This window comes from Myotis daubentonii, chromosome 3, assembly GCF_963259705.1.
Source record: "Myotis daubentonii chromosome 3, mMyoDau2.1, whole genome shotgun sequence".
Classification (NCBI taxonomy): Eukaryota; Metazoa; Chordata; class Mammalia; order Chiroptera; family Vespertilionidae; genus Myotis; species Myotis daubentonii.
The window spans coordinates 42,268,206-42,284,842 of NC_081842.1; the positions used below are offsets into that span (position 1 = coordinate 42,268,206).

Genomic DNA, 16,637 nt, shown 5'->3' on the forward strand with positions numbered 1-16,637 from the left:
TCAAAATGGATCAGAGACTTAAACGTAAATCTTAAACTATAAAACTTCTAAGAGAAAACATAGGAGAAAATCTTTGTGACCATTAGACAAAGATTTCTTAGGCACAACATCAAAAGTATGATCCACACATTTTTTAAAACTGGATTTCACCAAAATTAAATTTTTTGTTCTTCAAAAGGCACTCCTAAGAAAACAAAAAGATAAGCCACACACTGAAAAAATAATATTTGCAAAACAAATATCTACTAAGGACTTGTGTCTAAGAAATAAAAAAAAAATCCTCTCAAAACTCAATAATAAGAAAATAATGAGCAAAGATTCAAACAGACACTTCACCAAAGGAGATATTTGGATGGCAAAGAAGCACACAGAAAGATGCTCAGCCATTAGCCACTAGGAAAAAGCAAATTAAAACTCCAATGACAAACCACTACACATCTATCAGAAAGCTTAAAAAGACTGACAATACCAAGTGCTGATGAGGATGTGGGGAGCAAGTGAAACTCCCATACACTGCTGTGACAATATAAGGAAATAGTTTAGCAATTTCTTAGGAAGTTAAACATGTACCTGCCACATGGCCTAAGCATTTTACCTGAGAGAAATGAAAACATATGTTCACAAAAGATTTGTACCTGAATGTTCATAACAGCGTTATTCAAAATAGCTCCCCACAGTGGAAACAGACTCAATGTTCATTAACAGGTAAATGGATAAAGAAATTGGGGTATATCCAAATAAGGGTATGCTACACAGTAATGTACTATTGTTACACTAAACAGCATGAATGAATCTCAAAATAAGTATGCTGAGTGAAAGAAACCTTCCCAATAAAGCACATGTTATATGATTCTCTTTATGGAATTCTAGAAAATTCAAACTAATCTATAGTGACAGAAAAATCAGTGATCACCTGAAAAGCAGTGAGAGGTGAGAAAGGGGTAGGAGAAAGGTAATAAAAAAGAAGCATGAGTTTGGCCAGTGGTGCTCAGTGGTTGAGCATCAACCTATGAATCAGGAGGTCACAGTTTCAATTCCTGGTCAGGGCACATGCCTGGGTTGTGGGCTCAATCCCCAGTAGGGGGTGTGCAGGAGGCAGCCAATCTTTCTCATCTTTTATTATAAAGGATAGAGGCCTGGTGCATGGGTGGGGGCCGGCTGGTGAAGGGTGTCCTGGATCAGGGTGGGGGTCCTGCTAGGGTGCCTGGCCAGCCTGGGTGAGGGGCTGATGGCTGTTTGCAGGCTGGTCAAGCCCCCCAGTGGGAACCCTCACCCCATGGGGGTTTGGCCAGCCTGGGCGAGGAGCTGATGACTGTTTGCAGGCTGGCCACAGCCCCTTCAGGGTGGGGGGGTCCCGCTGGTGTGCCTGGCCAGCCTGGGTGAGGGGCTGAGGGCCATTTTCAGGCTGGCCACACCCCCTTCAGGGTGGGGGTCCCCACTGGGGTGCCTGGCCTGCTTGGATGAGGGGCTGAGGGCTGTTTTCAGGCTGGCCATGCCACGGGCTGGAAGTAGGTATCTGCTGGGATTTATTTATCCTATCTAATAAAAGAGAAACATGGTAATTAGCATACGACCGCTACCCTTCCCATTGGCTAATCAGGGCAATATGCAAATTAACTGCCAGCCAAGATGGCGGCCGGCAGCCAGGCAGCTTGAAACTAACATGAGGCTTACTTGCTTCAGTGACGGAGGAAACCAACGTTCCCTGCCTGCCTTGCTGGCCTCTGAGCCTGCAGTTTGAAACATTGTAACAAATATAGAAGCTAAACAAAACCCCAGAAACCTGCTTTCAGCCAGCCGGGATCTCAGAGCTGGAGTTATACATTGTTTCGATTATAGAACCCAAACAAACCAGATACCTGCTTTCAGCAGCAGAGGCCTCAGAGCTGGAGCCAGAGCTAAAGCTGGCCCAGAATAAGAAAAAAAGAAAAAAAGGGAGCAGTTGGGAGCTTCAGCCCTCAGTCCCTCACCCAGACTGGCCATGCACCCCAGTGGGGACCCCCACCCTGAAGGGTGTGTGACCAGCTCCAAACAGCCATCATCCCCTCACCCAGGCTGGCCAGGCACCCCAGTGGGGACCCCCACCCTGAAGGGTGTGTGACCAGCTGCAAACAGCCATCATCCCCTCACCCAGGCTGGCCAGGCACCCCAGTGGGGACCCCCACCCTGATCCAGGACACCCTTCAGGGCAAACCAGCAAGCCCCATCCATGCACCAGGCCTCTATCCTATATAGTAAAAGGGTAATATGCCTCCCAGCACCAGGATCAGCGGAGCCAAGAGGCCTCCCGGCACCGGGATCAGCGTGACAGGGGGTAGCGCCCAAACCCCCTGATCGCCCTGCGGCTCTGTGTGTGACGGGGGCAGGGCCACAACCTCCCTATCTACCCTGCTCTGTTCCTGACAGGGGAAGGCGCCCCAACCTCCTGATCAGCCCTGCTCTGTGCCTGATACAGGGGAGCTCCCCAACCCCCTGATTGCCCTGCAGCTCTGTGTGTGACAGGGTAGAGCTGCGGCGCCCCAACTCCCCTCCCCTCCACGGGCCCTGCTCTGTGTGTGACGGGGTAGAGCCATAACCTCCCCATCGGCCCTGCCCTGAGTGTGACAGTGGCGGCACCCCAACCCCCTAATTGGCCCTGCTCTTTGGGTGATAGAGGGTGGCGCCCCAACCCCCTGATCCGCCCTACTCTGTGTGTGACAGGGGGCGGTGCCCCAACTCCCCTATCGGCCCTACTCTGTGAGTGACAGGGGGGAGCTCCTCAACCCCCTGATCGACCCTGCTCTGTGCGTGACAGGGTAAGGAGCCCCAACCCCCCTGATGGGCCCTGCTCTGTGCGTGACGGGGGGAGCTCCCCAACCCCCTGATCGACCCTGCTCTGTGCATGACAGGGTAAGGAGGCCCAACCTCCCTGTTGGGCCCTGCTTTGTGCGTGACAGGGGGCAGTGCCCCAACCCCCTGATTGGCCCTGCTCTGTGCATGACAGGGGGTGGCGCCACAACCTCCCCATCTACCCTGCCTTGAGTGTGACAGGGGGCGGTGCCCCAACCCCCCAATCGGCCCTACCCTGAGCGTGACTGAGGGTGGCATTGCAACCTCCCAATCCACCCTGCTCTGTGCATGACAGGGGGTGGCGCCCCAACTCCCCAATCGGCCCTGCTCTGATCCTGACCAGGGGCTGCACCTAGGGATTGGGCCTGTCCTCTGCCACCCGGGAGCAGGCCTAAGCCAGCAGGTCGTTATCTCCTGAGGGGTCCCAGACTGCGAGAGGGCACAGGCCAGGCTGAGGGACCCCCCCTTCCCCCCAAGTGCACAAATTTTTGTGCACCGGGCCTCTAGTCTTCTATAATTGAAACTTTGTTGCCTTGGTCAGGCTCCCAGCTCCTCCTTGAGCGGAAGCCATGCCAGCTGGAAGCAGGTATCTGGGATTTATTTACCTTCTATAATTGAAACTTTGTAAGCCTGAGCAGAGCTCAGGGCCGGCAGGGCAGGCAGGAAGCTTGGCTTCCTCCATTGCCAGGGCAACTCAAGCTTCCTGCTCACTCCAGCTCTGTGCCGCCACCGTCTTTGTGACAGAGTGATGGTTAATTTGCATATTACTCTTTTATGAGATAGGATAATAAAAGGGTAAGATGCAAATTGACCCTAATGGCAGAACGACTGGGAACGACCAGTCACTATGATGCACACTGACCACCAGGGGGCAGATGCTCAATGCACAAGCTTCCCCCTGGTGGTCAGTGCGCTTCCACAAGGGGAGTGCCACTCAGCCATCAGCCAGCTCATGGCTGGCCAGTGCAGTGGTGGTGGCGGGAGCCTCTCCCACCTCCGTGGCCGCGCTAAGGATGTCCAACTAATGGGGGGAGTGCGGGCCTAGGCCGTTAGTCAGACATCCCCTGAGGGCTCCTGGGCTGCCAGAGGGATGTCTGACTGCCAAATAGGCCCTGATCCCCTGGGAGCGGGCCTAAGCAGGCAGGTGGACATCCTCCAAGGGGTCCCTGACTGCGAGAGGGAGCTGAGGGACCCCCCACCCTGAGTGCATGAATTTTCGTGCACTGGGCCTCTAGTACTTATATAAATTAAAATCGATTATGTACTTTTGTTACTATTTCCTGGCAGAGGCCTACAGTTTAAATCAAGGACTGGGTCACTTGGTTGTGAACCACCACGTGGTGGTTTTCCAGTCACACTTCTTAATCTATCTTTTCTACATGACGCACACTCGCCCTCGCTTCCTCCTGACCACTTGGCAATCACAGCAGACACAGAAAGGATATGAAATGGTTTCATTATAAATCTGAATCTAAGTCTCCGGAGACAAAGCTCATCTTCTCATATTTATATGATTTTCCTCACCAAGTGCAGAACAACACGGCCAGTATAAATGATAGGAAATAGATTTTTCCATATGAGATCCACATTTCTTAACCCCAGCAACATAACCTAAAGGAAATATTAAAACTCAATTGATGAAACTTGTGGATTGTTCTACAAAATATCCCTGCTGTAATGAGGGTATATTGAAAAAATAAAAAAGTGACAGGGTGAAGCCCACTCAAAGATGACTTTTAATTCTGAAAAGGACTACAGCAAGTGACATTTGTGAAAATGGTGCAAAAAAATATTATATTCTTCCAAAAACTCCCCATGAAAGCACGGAAAAAACTGGCGAAAGAAGCCAGAAACTGTATTTTCAGAACACTGGGAATTAAACAAGGCTGGCAGCATTCCGGGCAGCACTGATTTAAGAGAAATGGCTGCATTTCAGCATGAACGGTGAGCTGCGTGGTATTTTAGTTGCCCTGTCCCATTCTGCCCCCAACTCTTGGTGACAGCCTTGGACACCAAGGACCTGAAATCTGTCTTGAGCTTTAGCAATCATGAGGAGATGTAGCAGGATGATGAGGTTTAGCAATCATGATGAGGTTCAGCAATCTGGCCGTCACCGGAGGGGCAGCACAGGATGGTAGCTCCTTCAGAGTCTCATCCCAGAGCGCCGTCATTATTCATTTGTCTGGGGGTTCCTTGCAATACCCTCATTGCAAATTTGTTTTATCAGGTCCGATTCAAAGCTTGGCCAGTGTAAAAAGCCTTTCCCCAGGGGCATTTATAGAAAATGAGTGGAGGCAATTGATTAACTTCCTCAAAAGTTAACACAGAGTTACCATATGGCCCTGCATATATACCCCAGGGAATTGATGACATAGGATCACACAAAAACTTGTACACAAGTTTCCATAGCAGCATTACGCACAATATCCAAAAAGTGAAAACAACTCAACTATCCGTCAACAGGTGAATGGATAAACAAATATGGTATGTCCATCCAATACACTATTATTCACCTGTGAAAAAAAGTGAAGCACTTATTCATGCTACAACAGGGATGGACGCTGAGAAAATCAGGCTGAATGAAACTGGACAGAAAGTGCCACATTTTATGATTCCATTTATATAAAATGTCCAGAATAAAAATGTACATAGAGACAGGAGGTAAATCAGTGGTTGTCAGGGGCTGGCGGGAGGAGATGGGAAACCGGTGTTAATGGTACGTGGTTTTATGGGGAGGTGGGGGGAGGGGGGAGGGTGACAATATTCTGGAATTTGTCACGCGGCGATGGTTGCACAACCTCATGAATAGACTAAACCCCAATGATTTGTACACTTTAAGAGAGTGAATTGTATATTAATTATATTTCAATTTTTTTTAAAAAAAGTAGTACAGCTTCTGAAAGTCGTATTGGCCATTTAAATTTCCATGAAAATTTTCTGGGGTGGCTTTGAGCTATTGGGTTGAGAAAGTTCACCTTGGCAATTACGTATGTGGGAGAACACAACTACAAGGGCTACGCACACACACACCACACACACACACACACACACACACACACACACACACAACCACAAAAAATGCATACCATCTAAAGCAAGCCCTTTACCTTCCAGGTACTCAAAAGTGTGGCCACAGTTATTTTCCTGGCAAACCATTTTCTTTAACACTATCTCCAATCTGCACACCCGCCACAAGGTTGGACACAGTATAACTCTCCAGACTGAAGCCAGCAAGGGTAACCCTACCTTTATTATTGTTTCGTTGTTCCATCAATAATTTACTTATTTCCGAAAACCAACAATCTCTGATTTCCTTGGAAGCTGCCTGCAATTACAGATAAGAAAACACTGTGAGTATCAGACCAGCTGGAGGATGAATTGCACAGGGCTTTCATCCTCTGGGGGACCGTAGGAACAATGAGATAGAAAACACGTGTCCAGCCACGGGCACCCCTCTGGGGAAGCCCCGAGCTTTACCTGCAGGATGTATTTCTCAAGTCCATTTCGGTCGACAAGTTCAAACTTTCTGTTGCCCCCCCTTTCAAGTTGGTGAATTGAAAGTGTCGTCCACTGTTACAAAGAAAGAAGAAACATGTCCAAACCATCGTTTTCTGATTTCAGAATGGTCACTGTCAGCTACCCTAATCCTTTCTACCCCTGATGTCTCTCTTCTGCCATCTTCCTTCCAAGTGTTTTGCTGTCTTCTCCTAACGGCTCCAAGGAGCATAAAACACAGTCTGGCACAGAGCCATCTGCCTCGTCTGTTTCAGAGGATAACAGACTATATCTTCCTATCAGTAGAGCTGTAGCCGCAACCTTTAAGCAAAGATCATCTCTTCCGTAACACAGGCTCTACTCACCAAGTCTCTCACTCCTGTGCCCGGAGGAAATAGGCCCCTTCCCTCTCCTTAGCACGAAATCCCCTCTCCTCCAGCTCTGCCCTGTCTGCCGACAGCCCCGACTCTGGAGTGAGACGTGGGCGTGGATTCTCGCTCTGTTGTGTGGCATTCGGCCAGTGAGCCCCACCTCTCTGTGCTGCAGCTTCCTGTCTGTAACATCAGATCACTGTGTTTCTCTCCCTAGGCTGTGCAGACGCCCGGGGGGGGGGGGGGGGCAGGAGCCCTTTACCTTCACAGACTTCTTAAAGCTGTAATGAGGGGCCGGGCCCTGGTCACTGGGCTCCATCCGTATCTTGCAGAACACGATCCCCCTTTCAAACAGATAGAGCTGCCTCTGGCTGGGCTTAAAGCGGATGAAACCCGCCACCTTGGAGCGCTCCTTGTGCACCGTCCAGACGCTGAATGCGCCCTGCCTCCGCAGCCTGCCCAGTTCTCCGATGTCCTCCTTTAAGGATCACAGACACACACAAAGCGGAGCTGCTCAATGACTCGCCAGGGAAAGAACCCTGAGGGGTCTGTTTTCCAAGGAGAAATCGTGCTTATTCGAGGGCCACGATCTTCGAAGTGCCCCCCAGGCTAACCCGCCGCTAAATCAAAACGGCACCCTTGTAAGCTTCACTGAGCAGGGCGACACCCCTCAGTTACGTCAGGAAATAGCTCAGCCGCGCGAGGGAATACACAGACAGCACGTGGGCAATACTGGAACTAAAGAGACTGGGACTCTGATGTTTTGTCTTGTAATTCAGTGTAGCTGGCAGAATTCCATGTCCTCGTCTTTGTTTCTGAGCCACGACGCTACTTAACAAGGGCAAGAGACTAACATGGGAATTGTGCTCAGAAGAGACAACATGTTTTGCTGCATCGTGGATCTCGGGTAACCCACGTGCCCCATCTGCTTCATGTCTATGAGAACCTGGGATCATGAGATTTGTTCTGAAAGGAGAAAGCTTAATACGACCGAAAGCAGGGGTGGGAGCCTTTTCTCTCCCAAGGGCCAGTTGGGTATTTATAACATCATTCGTGGGCCATACAAAATTACCAGCTTAAAAATTAGCCTGCTATCTTTGGTCAGACATTTAATTAGCTCAGCCCTAATGCCTTGGCGGGGCCAGACCGAATGATTTCTCAGGCCGTATATGGCCCGTGGGCTGGGCTTTCCCCACCCCTGCAGACAGAAAATAACTGAGGAAATTAGGGCAAAAAAATTTTAAAAGATGAAAAGGTTATACATAAAACCCACGCAATAAAGCCATGTACCCTTGCTGCAGACTCAGCTCTGACCTCCCAGCGGACAGCACAGAGGGAAGCACAGCGAGTTATACGAATCATTATGTCCCAAGACATACCCAAACCAGTTGTTCAGGAAACGCATGGATTCCTGTTAATGAGACGTGAGAGAAATTTCTCCCATAAGTCCTCATACAGGGTCACTGAGTCAAATGCTGAGCACACCCTCAAACACATCCCAGAATAGATGGATGAATGGATTTTAGGTAAAGCGCTTTCTAAGGACACATCTGGCGAAGGTGGAACATCACTTCACAGGCACAGCTGTAAAAGCAATTCTAAAAGAGGCCAGAACAATGGAGGTGTGAACAAGCCCAGGTGTGCTCTCTCTAATGACCTGTCGAGGGCAGGGCCATGTGAGTGAGGTGTCTGCCAAGGCCATGGCCAAAGAAGCCGCCGTGGACAGCGATGCTTCTGTCCTTACTCACCCCTGCACTTTCTTCCTCACCCCACCTGCAGCCACAGCCGTTTGCATGTTGGGAGGCAACCAATCAAAGGATGTGAGGCCAGTGAGGTGCCAGCCCCTGAACACAGGGGCCTCATGTGAAAAAGATGCCAGACAGTCAACCTGACCCTTGTCTCGGCTGAAGAGACCTGAGGAGGAGGCAGTGAGCAGCAGGGATTGCCGCTGTGAGATGCTCTATCAGAGGGCGGGTGGTAGAATGAATGATAAGGAAGCAGAGCATGAAGATGAGTCACTGGAAACTATGAGGAAGAAAAAAAGACGTGGACAGACCCAGTCGCTGCCCGGTGAGAGGAGAGGCAGAGCACATAGGTGAGAACCCCAACTCCCTTCCAGGCCAAGGCCCCAGGACTGATGGGGAGCCTGCAGTTGCCCAGGTCCCACCTCTGGGAGCTCGGCGCTGCCACTGTCCCGACTCTACCTGAGGTTCTCAGTCAACTTTTCCAGTGAGCCCATCATCACGGGGAGTCACTGGGGCCGATTGCTGGGTGTGAGTCTGGCTGAAATGGACGAGCTGTATATCCTCCAGGTCATCTTGCAAAAACTTTGTCAGAACCATGCCCCTGACAGGATTAAACAGTCAGGATGCCTGTCTGTGTGGAGGCCACCACTGCCAAGGGGAACAGGGAAGGAGATTCCTCAGAGAGGGACCAAGGATGACCGGGCCATCTTTTCAACCATGTATATCCTTTCTTTCCAATCAGACTGTAGTCTGGTCCCAAAGCCAGAGACCACATGCACAACCTCTCACAGATATTGGTCCCTTAGAAAGTATTAAATCATTTATTGGCATTTAGTGAGGGGTGGGGGAGGGCACATGACGCTGAGTGCTCAGCACTACGACGAGGGAGTTAATGCAGTGAATAGCATCTCCTCCAAAACTCATGTCCCCCTGGGACCTCAGAACGTGACAGTATTGAAAATAGGATCTCAGATGTAATTAGTTAAAATTTGGTCATACTGGATTAGGGTCGACCCTAACCTAAAGGCTGATGTCCTTCCTTATGAGAAGAAGAAATAGAGACACGGAGACGCACACATATAGAAGACAGTCATGTGAAGACAGGGACAGGAATTGGAGTGATGTCGCTGAAAGCCAAGGAATGCCACGCATTGCCAGAAACAGGAGCAAGGAGGAAGAGCCTTCAGAGAGAACGTAGCTGTGCAATACCTTGATTCTGGATTTCTAACTCCCAGCACTGTGAGAAAATAAATGTCTGTGGTTTTAAGCCACCCGATATGTGGCGTGTTGTCATGGCAGCTCCAGGAAATGAATTACCCCCAACCAGTTTTTCCCACCAGTGACGTAATGGTGTGGCCCTCACTTTGGTGAGTTGACGAATCTGATGGATCTGAACTCAGAGATAGACTAGGGGCTACCCTCCACTCAAATGAGCAAGTCAGCAGTCCTCCTCCGTATGGGAAATGATGGCAAAGATAAACTAGTAAACGCTACCATTTTCATGTGTGGACAGTTTGTAGGTAAGAGCTCTGATATAAGAATTTCACATGTGACCACATGGGCCAAAAGAAGAATCTGGCTGCGAGAGAATCTAGGGAAGCTAGCCTCCAGAAAGAGACGGGGTGCCTAGGTGTTCACTCTTGGCTGTGACAGAGCTATATACGCTTCTTGCACAAAGAAGCAGGAAACATCTGGATAAGTGAATCAGCACAAAGCCTGGTCCAGAAATGAAAAGCAGAAACTGTGGGACAGAGAAGCTCAGATTACAATCACCAGAAGCAAAGGGGTTCCTTCCTTCCCAGTCTGATCAAGGACCCAAACAAGTCACCCCTGGGGCCCTGTATTCAGCACCTACCAGGCACCAAGCAAGGTGCTAGGTGCCTTAAACATGATTTAATCTTCAATGACTCCACTTAGCGGTGTCGTGAGGGTGGGAAGATAGGCAAGGCAATTCCATTGAGTCCTTAAGATTGTTTACTCAGCCTTATTTCTGTAGCCAACATATGGTAAGGAAGTGGAAAGTATCATAGAAACAAAATACCTGGGCCTAGCCCACAATAAACTTGCAATAAAAATACTCCCTTTAATAAATTATAAACTTTGTTCCAGAAAATTAAAATGTTTTATTCAACCTTTACTATTCAACTTTGAAACTTGTTCCTGGCGAGTCAGGATTTAAAAGGACTCGAAATGTTCTTCTATTTTATACATTGGATTGAAGAGGGGAAACTTTTTCTTTTGGCAAATAGAGGGAAGTAAATTAAATCTCAGTGTTCCATAAAACAACCTTTCTTTAAAAAATAATTTTAAAAAAGTTTTTGTGATTCAATTAAACCAAGAATTGAGTATACACAAAGAGAAAATGTAACTCTCAGAAGGGATTTTTTTTTTTCTAGTTGCTTTAATTATGAAGTCACCCACTCAAGTTCAATTCCTTTCCTTTACAAAACCAGGTTAATATTGGGTGTCAAGTAGAGAAACTAAGAGGTTAGGCTGGATTTATTCACCCGTATAACACATGATGGCAAACACCTTGTGATCAAGTTCCACAAAGCTGAGGCCAGGACTCTCAGTTTCATTGGATCTGAGTTAGCAGTAGGTGAGTTGTTAGTAAACTCTAAACAGAACCAGATGAAGAATATGTGGAGAGGGTGGTACCCTGGCGAGGGAGTGAAGAGATCCAAGACACGGTGCAAGCTGATGACCGTGTGATCTTCGGCGAGTTAACTCTTCTTTCCATGGATCTGTTGCTGAAGCAGAAAGTTGAAAATCCCAATGCCTGCTCTATCATTCGGTAGAATTACACAAAACCGTCACGATAAATGAGCCAATGTACGAGGTGTAAAGCAAGTTAGCCTCAGCAAAAAAAGAAACCACAGAGTGTACTATGTTAAAGGTGCCATTCTGAGGACACATGGGGGCAAAAAGATGTTTTGCACTTGCTGTAAAATCTCCAAAATTCTATAAACTGGTTCACCTGATTTGCACACAAGCCGTTTGGAGGACAATTAAAGTAGATTGCAATCTACGCACATTTCATTCATGCTTTTCTCATAGCTTCCTCCTCTCATGTTACTTATAGTAAGAGGAACAGCTGGGGGTTTCCTGCCCGGTGCAACATTCATTTGATTCAGGCAAATATGGGTATTTCATAGGGGCGGCTGACACATGTTCAGAGATAAAAAGCAAACAACAGACAGATGTCCCCAAATGATTAAACAACTTGCTTCTTTGACTTTAGCTGAAGAAGGAAAAATTAATGCCAAGGAAATCACCCCGTGTGGTTCAGGAGTAGCCGCCTGAGTCTGGCGTCAGCAGTAAACAGAGTGCGCGGGAGTCCCAGGGACCGAAACAGCATCCCTGCCTGGGTCACGGCAAACCCAGGGGCTGTTTCTGAAATGCTGGCCAGAGAAATACCAGGAAGGAAGGAAAAGAATCACAGTTTTTGCCCCTACTTAATCTGCATGGTTTGATTTATGACAAGGAATGATAAGAAAGGTCATTTCATCTGCCCAGACCCCAATAAAAACAGGTAAAAATAAACAGGGGGGAAAAAAAAAAAAAAGAAGGAACGTATCTGAAATGCAGAATGCTTGGTCCCTGTGCAGTAAGCGTAGCCTCCCAAAGAGGTCCAGGCCCTAATCCCGGGAGCCTGAGAGGAGGTCAGGAAACATGCCGAATGTTTCAGATGGAATCAGAGTTGTTCGTCAGCTCACATTGAGATGGAGAGATTATCATGGACTACCTGGGTGGGTCTGATGGAATCACAGAGTCTTTAAAAAGTCAAAGAGAAGCAGAAGGAAGGGTCGGAGGGATGCAATCAATGTGAGAACTCAACGAATGCGATGTTGCTGCTTTGAAGTGAGGCAGTGGCCATGAGCCAAGAAACACGGGTGATTTTTGTTGTTGCTGTTTTTTAAGATGGAAAAGACAAGGAACAGATTCTCTCCTAGAGTCTCCTAAAAGGAAGGCAGACACGTTGATTTTGGCCCCTGGTGAGAGGTTGTAGTTCTGCCCCGTGGACCTATAAGCTAAGAAACCGGTGCTGTTCTAAGCCACCAGACTCGTGGTGATTTGTCACTGACAATGATAGAAAACTAATATTCCTGAGCTAAAATCTAGAGTACTTCACAGTGACTGTGAATATTAGTTATGTTCCAGATGAATATTACTTATGTTCCAGTCCCAGGCGAGCACACAGCATAGAGGACGGTTTGCCTGGAATGCCCAGGACGCGCCTGCTCAGGATTAACCCCAATGTCAGAGCTGAGATGGCTCAACGACCCAACATTGCCTCTCTTGGTATTTTCCTTCAACCACCTGGATTAAGGCAAGTATAATACACGCTTGTTGGGCCTCTTCTGGGATCTGGGATGTAAAATGGGGTGAGACTTTCACTTAGCACCCATTTTCGAAGTAATTTCCATGGAGAAAATTTGATCAAGAAGGAGAACCTTTTAAATTTTAATAGTGCCAGGAGTCAAAATGAATTACCCGTTTAGCCATTTCCCCTGCCCCTATATATTCTGGCCCCTGAGTTCCTGGTTTTTCCAGAGCACAGGTCAGGCTCAACATTCTGGACCACGAGGAATACAAGATTCCTGCAAACCCTGAGGGGCTGCTGGGAATCTCTGAGCACAGGTGTGCTGATGGATGCAGGCTACTTTCCCAGAGTCAGATTCCTCCACCATACATCGTTTCTCCTGCTTGGCCACAGCATCTCCTACCTGGTTTACACTGTGCCTGCTTCTCAAGGGAAAACCTTCCAACCACTGTTATGGGACATAACGTACCGGGCATCCAGTGACCGCGGCCAGGTCCATGGCCAGTTCACAGGACTGGATCAGCTCCTCTATCGTGGCCAAAGCCTGCTGCAGTTCCGCCAAGAACGCGGGATCCTTGGTCCTCTTAGGCCCGCCCTGTGGAAACCAAATGCCTTGTAGGGAATCAAAAGGTAAACCATCTTCCAAGTGAAGATGGAAAACAGGACCGAGATAAGGAGCCACTGATCCAGCTAGCACGAAGTGTCTGAGATGCTGGGGACACCCATCTGCTCTCCGGCTCACAGAGAATGGTGGCTAACGCTATTTGCTGGTTCACCATCAACCACACTTCTGTAGATTGTACTAATGAAGAATGAAGCTCATAAAATCATGGGCATTATACCCCTGCTCTATAAGAAACATACTGAGATTTTTTGAAGCATGAAAAAAAAAACCCCAAAACACAGCCCCTTTAAATTGACTGCCCTCTCCTTTATACTCCTACCCCTGCGGCCTACAGAAAAGTACAATTCATATTCCTATATTGAATGTGAAAGTCTTATTCCTATGGGTAAAGTTATGCTTAAAACCTTCCCAGAGGAGAACAGTTTTAAACTCCCGGAGAGAAAGAATGGGCTGCCAGTGCAGGCTGACTAATGATTTACCTGTAAACGCTGTAAGGGCTGCATTTCCGTAGCTCTGCCCTTCCTCCTCTCACACGCGACTGCCTTGAAAGTTACCAAGGAGGTCTGCACCTCCCAAACATGAAGGCTCAGCATTAAGCAGAAAAGCCTGAACTGCTAATTCAGGAAACTGATGCTTCCATTGTTAGCACTGTGACACTGAGGACATACTAGGGATGGTTCTTACAGCTTGAAAGGCTTTTGCGTAGGTTTTCAGCATTTGATTCCCCACTACTTACATAACATATTTATGTCATCTAGTAAGTGCAAACAAAAAGATTTTGGTTTCTTCCATTTTTTTTAAACACATCAATTTCTACAACAAAGAACTGATAGCTGTTTGCTGAACCATAGAGCCCCACCTCCTTTTGCCCCCTACTGCATGATGTCAGGGAAGGGTTGTGTATTTCCGTAACCTCTGCAGAAGCAGCAGGAAGTAGCACTGTTGGATCAGAGACATGAGTGACAGGGCTGATGAATGGAGCAGATCATGCTGCCTCCACTGAATGACCTGCCAAAGAGTCTTACCTTCTCCTTCGTAATAAATACGCTCTGGTCCTGGTGAAAGACAGCAGGCTCTCGCCTGACCTTACAATAACATCAGCAAAGGGTTAAAAGTTCTTACACTAGGCATCATCCTCTTTACTCAACAGGTAAAACTCAACTTTAGAGACTCAACTTCCCCTGTACTTTCTCCTTCCTAGTCTTGCTTTGGTGATGTGGGGCTCAGAGAAAGCCTTACAAACATTACCAAGCCCCTCTCCCTCAGGCCAGCTCCCCTAGCTCCACTGTAAAATCATTACCTGTGTCTTGAGCTCCTATTTCAAGGGGTCCCCCACACATTCTGAGCAGAGAAGGCACGCAAATGACTTTGAGACACATGCCTCGGGGTTCTCTTGTTAAAACAGGAGTATTTAATAGGAAATTTATAAGAAAGGCCACTGCTAAGCCACAAATTTCTTCCTAATCGGGTTGGCTACCATTTCCTTCAAGGGAACCTTGGCTGTCTCTCTTAGAACACACACACACACACACACACACACACATTTGGAGAGGAATGGGACACAATGCATACAAATTAGATAAACAAAGAAAGAAATATAAATCATTCATAATCCTACTGTGCAGGAAAACAACAGTGGAGATTTTACCACATTTACTTTCAGTCTTTTATGTATGCATTTTACACATTCCTGTTTGTATTCCTATTAAAACATTTTTGTGTGAAAGGAAGAAAAGACAATACCATTTATCCTGCTACAAATCTCCACTTTGAAATTGCCTTTAATTATTTTGTTTCTTCCTGACTATGAATTATGAAATACATACAATTTTACAAAACTTACACAATTGAGATCTTAAGCAAGGAAAAGAAAATCGCCATAAATCCTCCCACCCTGGGCAAGCACCATTAACCAACATAAAACAATATTTAGCATCCAGTACCTTAGCCGCACCTCCTTCTAGGCCGCCTGGGTCTATCTCCAAATCCTCGGGAGACTCAAAATCCAGCAGACCCTGCAGTAACCCAAAAGCCTTATTGAAAATCAAAAAGTGGAATGCCAACTAAATGTACTGTGCAATCTCCAGACAAATGCTAAAGTAACTGAGAATGTATGCACATTTGTCTGTCTGTCAAGAGTAAGAGGGAAAGGATGAATTATCTATCTGGCACAGTGTTCTTTGCACAAATAAAATCATATTAGCCACATCCTAATGTAGCCTGCTTTTTCTCACTCAACGGCATATCATGAATGTTTATTTTCTCATGACATTATATACTTTTAAAAACATGGTTTTGATTGTGTCAGCATTGTGTCCTATACACACATCGTAATTGATTCATCTTTTCTATTGTTAAATATTTTGGTTTTGTAATTTTTCCTAAAGATAGCTTCCTAGAAGTGGAATTGTCAATCTTAAGAGTTTTGATGCATATATCCAAGTTCCTTATAGAAGGACTATGTTCCCGCCAGCCACTTATAAAACCTGGCTTACCGGCCATTTAATCAAAATGTTCAACCAATTGAATTAACAGGTCAATCCCACCTCACTGCCTTTTAGTTTGAATTTCTCAGATAATTAGTGAGGTAGAACTTTCAAAAAATGTTTGCTACTAAACATTTCTTCTTCTTTTGTAAAATGCCTTCCTTCATTTATTATTACTATTATTTTAATTTAATTTTATTGTTTAAAGTATTTGCATATGTACAAATAGTACATACATCTCCTTTTTACATTTTTATTATTAATTTCTTTTTTATTGAGGTAGACCTGACACATAAAATTGTCAGATATGTAAAGTGTACATCATGATGATTTGATATATGTTTCCATTGTGAAAGGATTCCCCCATCTAGTTCATTAACACATCTATCTCACCTCACATAGTTATCATTTATGCGTGAGAGAGAACAGTTACGTCTACGCTGTTAGCAAATTTCAGTTATACAGTACAGTGTTATCAAACTTCATGTTTTACACCATAGCCTCAAACCCTATTCATCTTACAGCTGAAAGTTTGTAACATTTACCCACCTCTCCCCATTAATTATTTCTTTAAATAGTAGCCTATTTAAAACTTTAAAAGAAGAAAAATGAATTTTGCTCTTATGATATGAGTTAGTTTATACAAGAAATCAGCATGAGTATCTATCCTAGAATAGCTTTGTAATAAGCAAAACTTATAGTAAACCAATATTGCACCATTTTGCAAACCATATCTTAATTCAACAAAATCCAGGGAAGAAA

The 16,637-nt window shown here is 46.4% G+C and overlaps 1 protein-coding gene across 7 annotated transcripts in view; it reads right to left on the reverse strand.

Moving 5' to 3' along the window:
* The window catches only part of MCF2L2 (MCF.2 cell line derived transforming sequence-like 2), a 232,262-nt gene that overhangs the window by 23,207 nt on the left and 192,418 nt on the right, over window positions 1-16,637 (reverse strand). For 5 of the 7 annotated variants that reach the window (XM_059687142.1, XM_059687140.1, XM_059687141.1 and 2 more), the window contains exons 21-25: window positions 15,333-15,404; window positions 13,234-13,359; window positions 6,958-7,173; window positions 6,307-6,399; window positions 6,076-6,154 (exon numbers count right to left, since the gene is read on the reverse strand). In XM_059687142.1, the coding sequence (XP_059543125.1) occupies window positions 6,076-6,154; window positions 6,307-6,399; window positions 6,958-7,173; window positions 13,234-13,359; window positions 15,333-15,404 (586 nt within the window). Of the gene's footprint in view, window positions 1-123; window positions 185-6,075; window positions 6,155-6,306; window positions 6,400-6,957; window positions 7,174-13,233; window positions 13,360-15,332; window positions 15,405-16,637 lie in introns of those variants that run through there. The other 2 variants (XM_059687145.1, XM_059687144.1) reach the window with 2 other exon arrangements.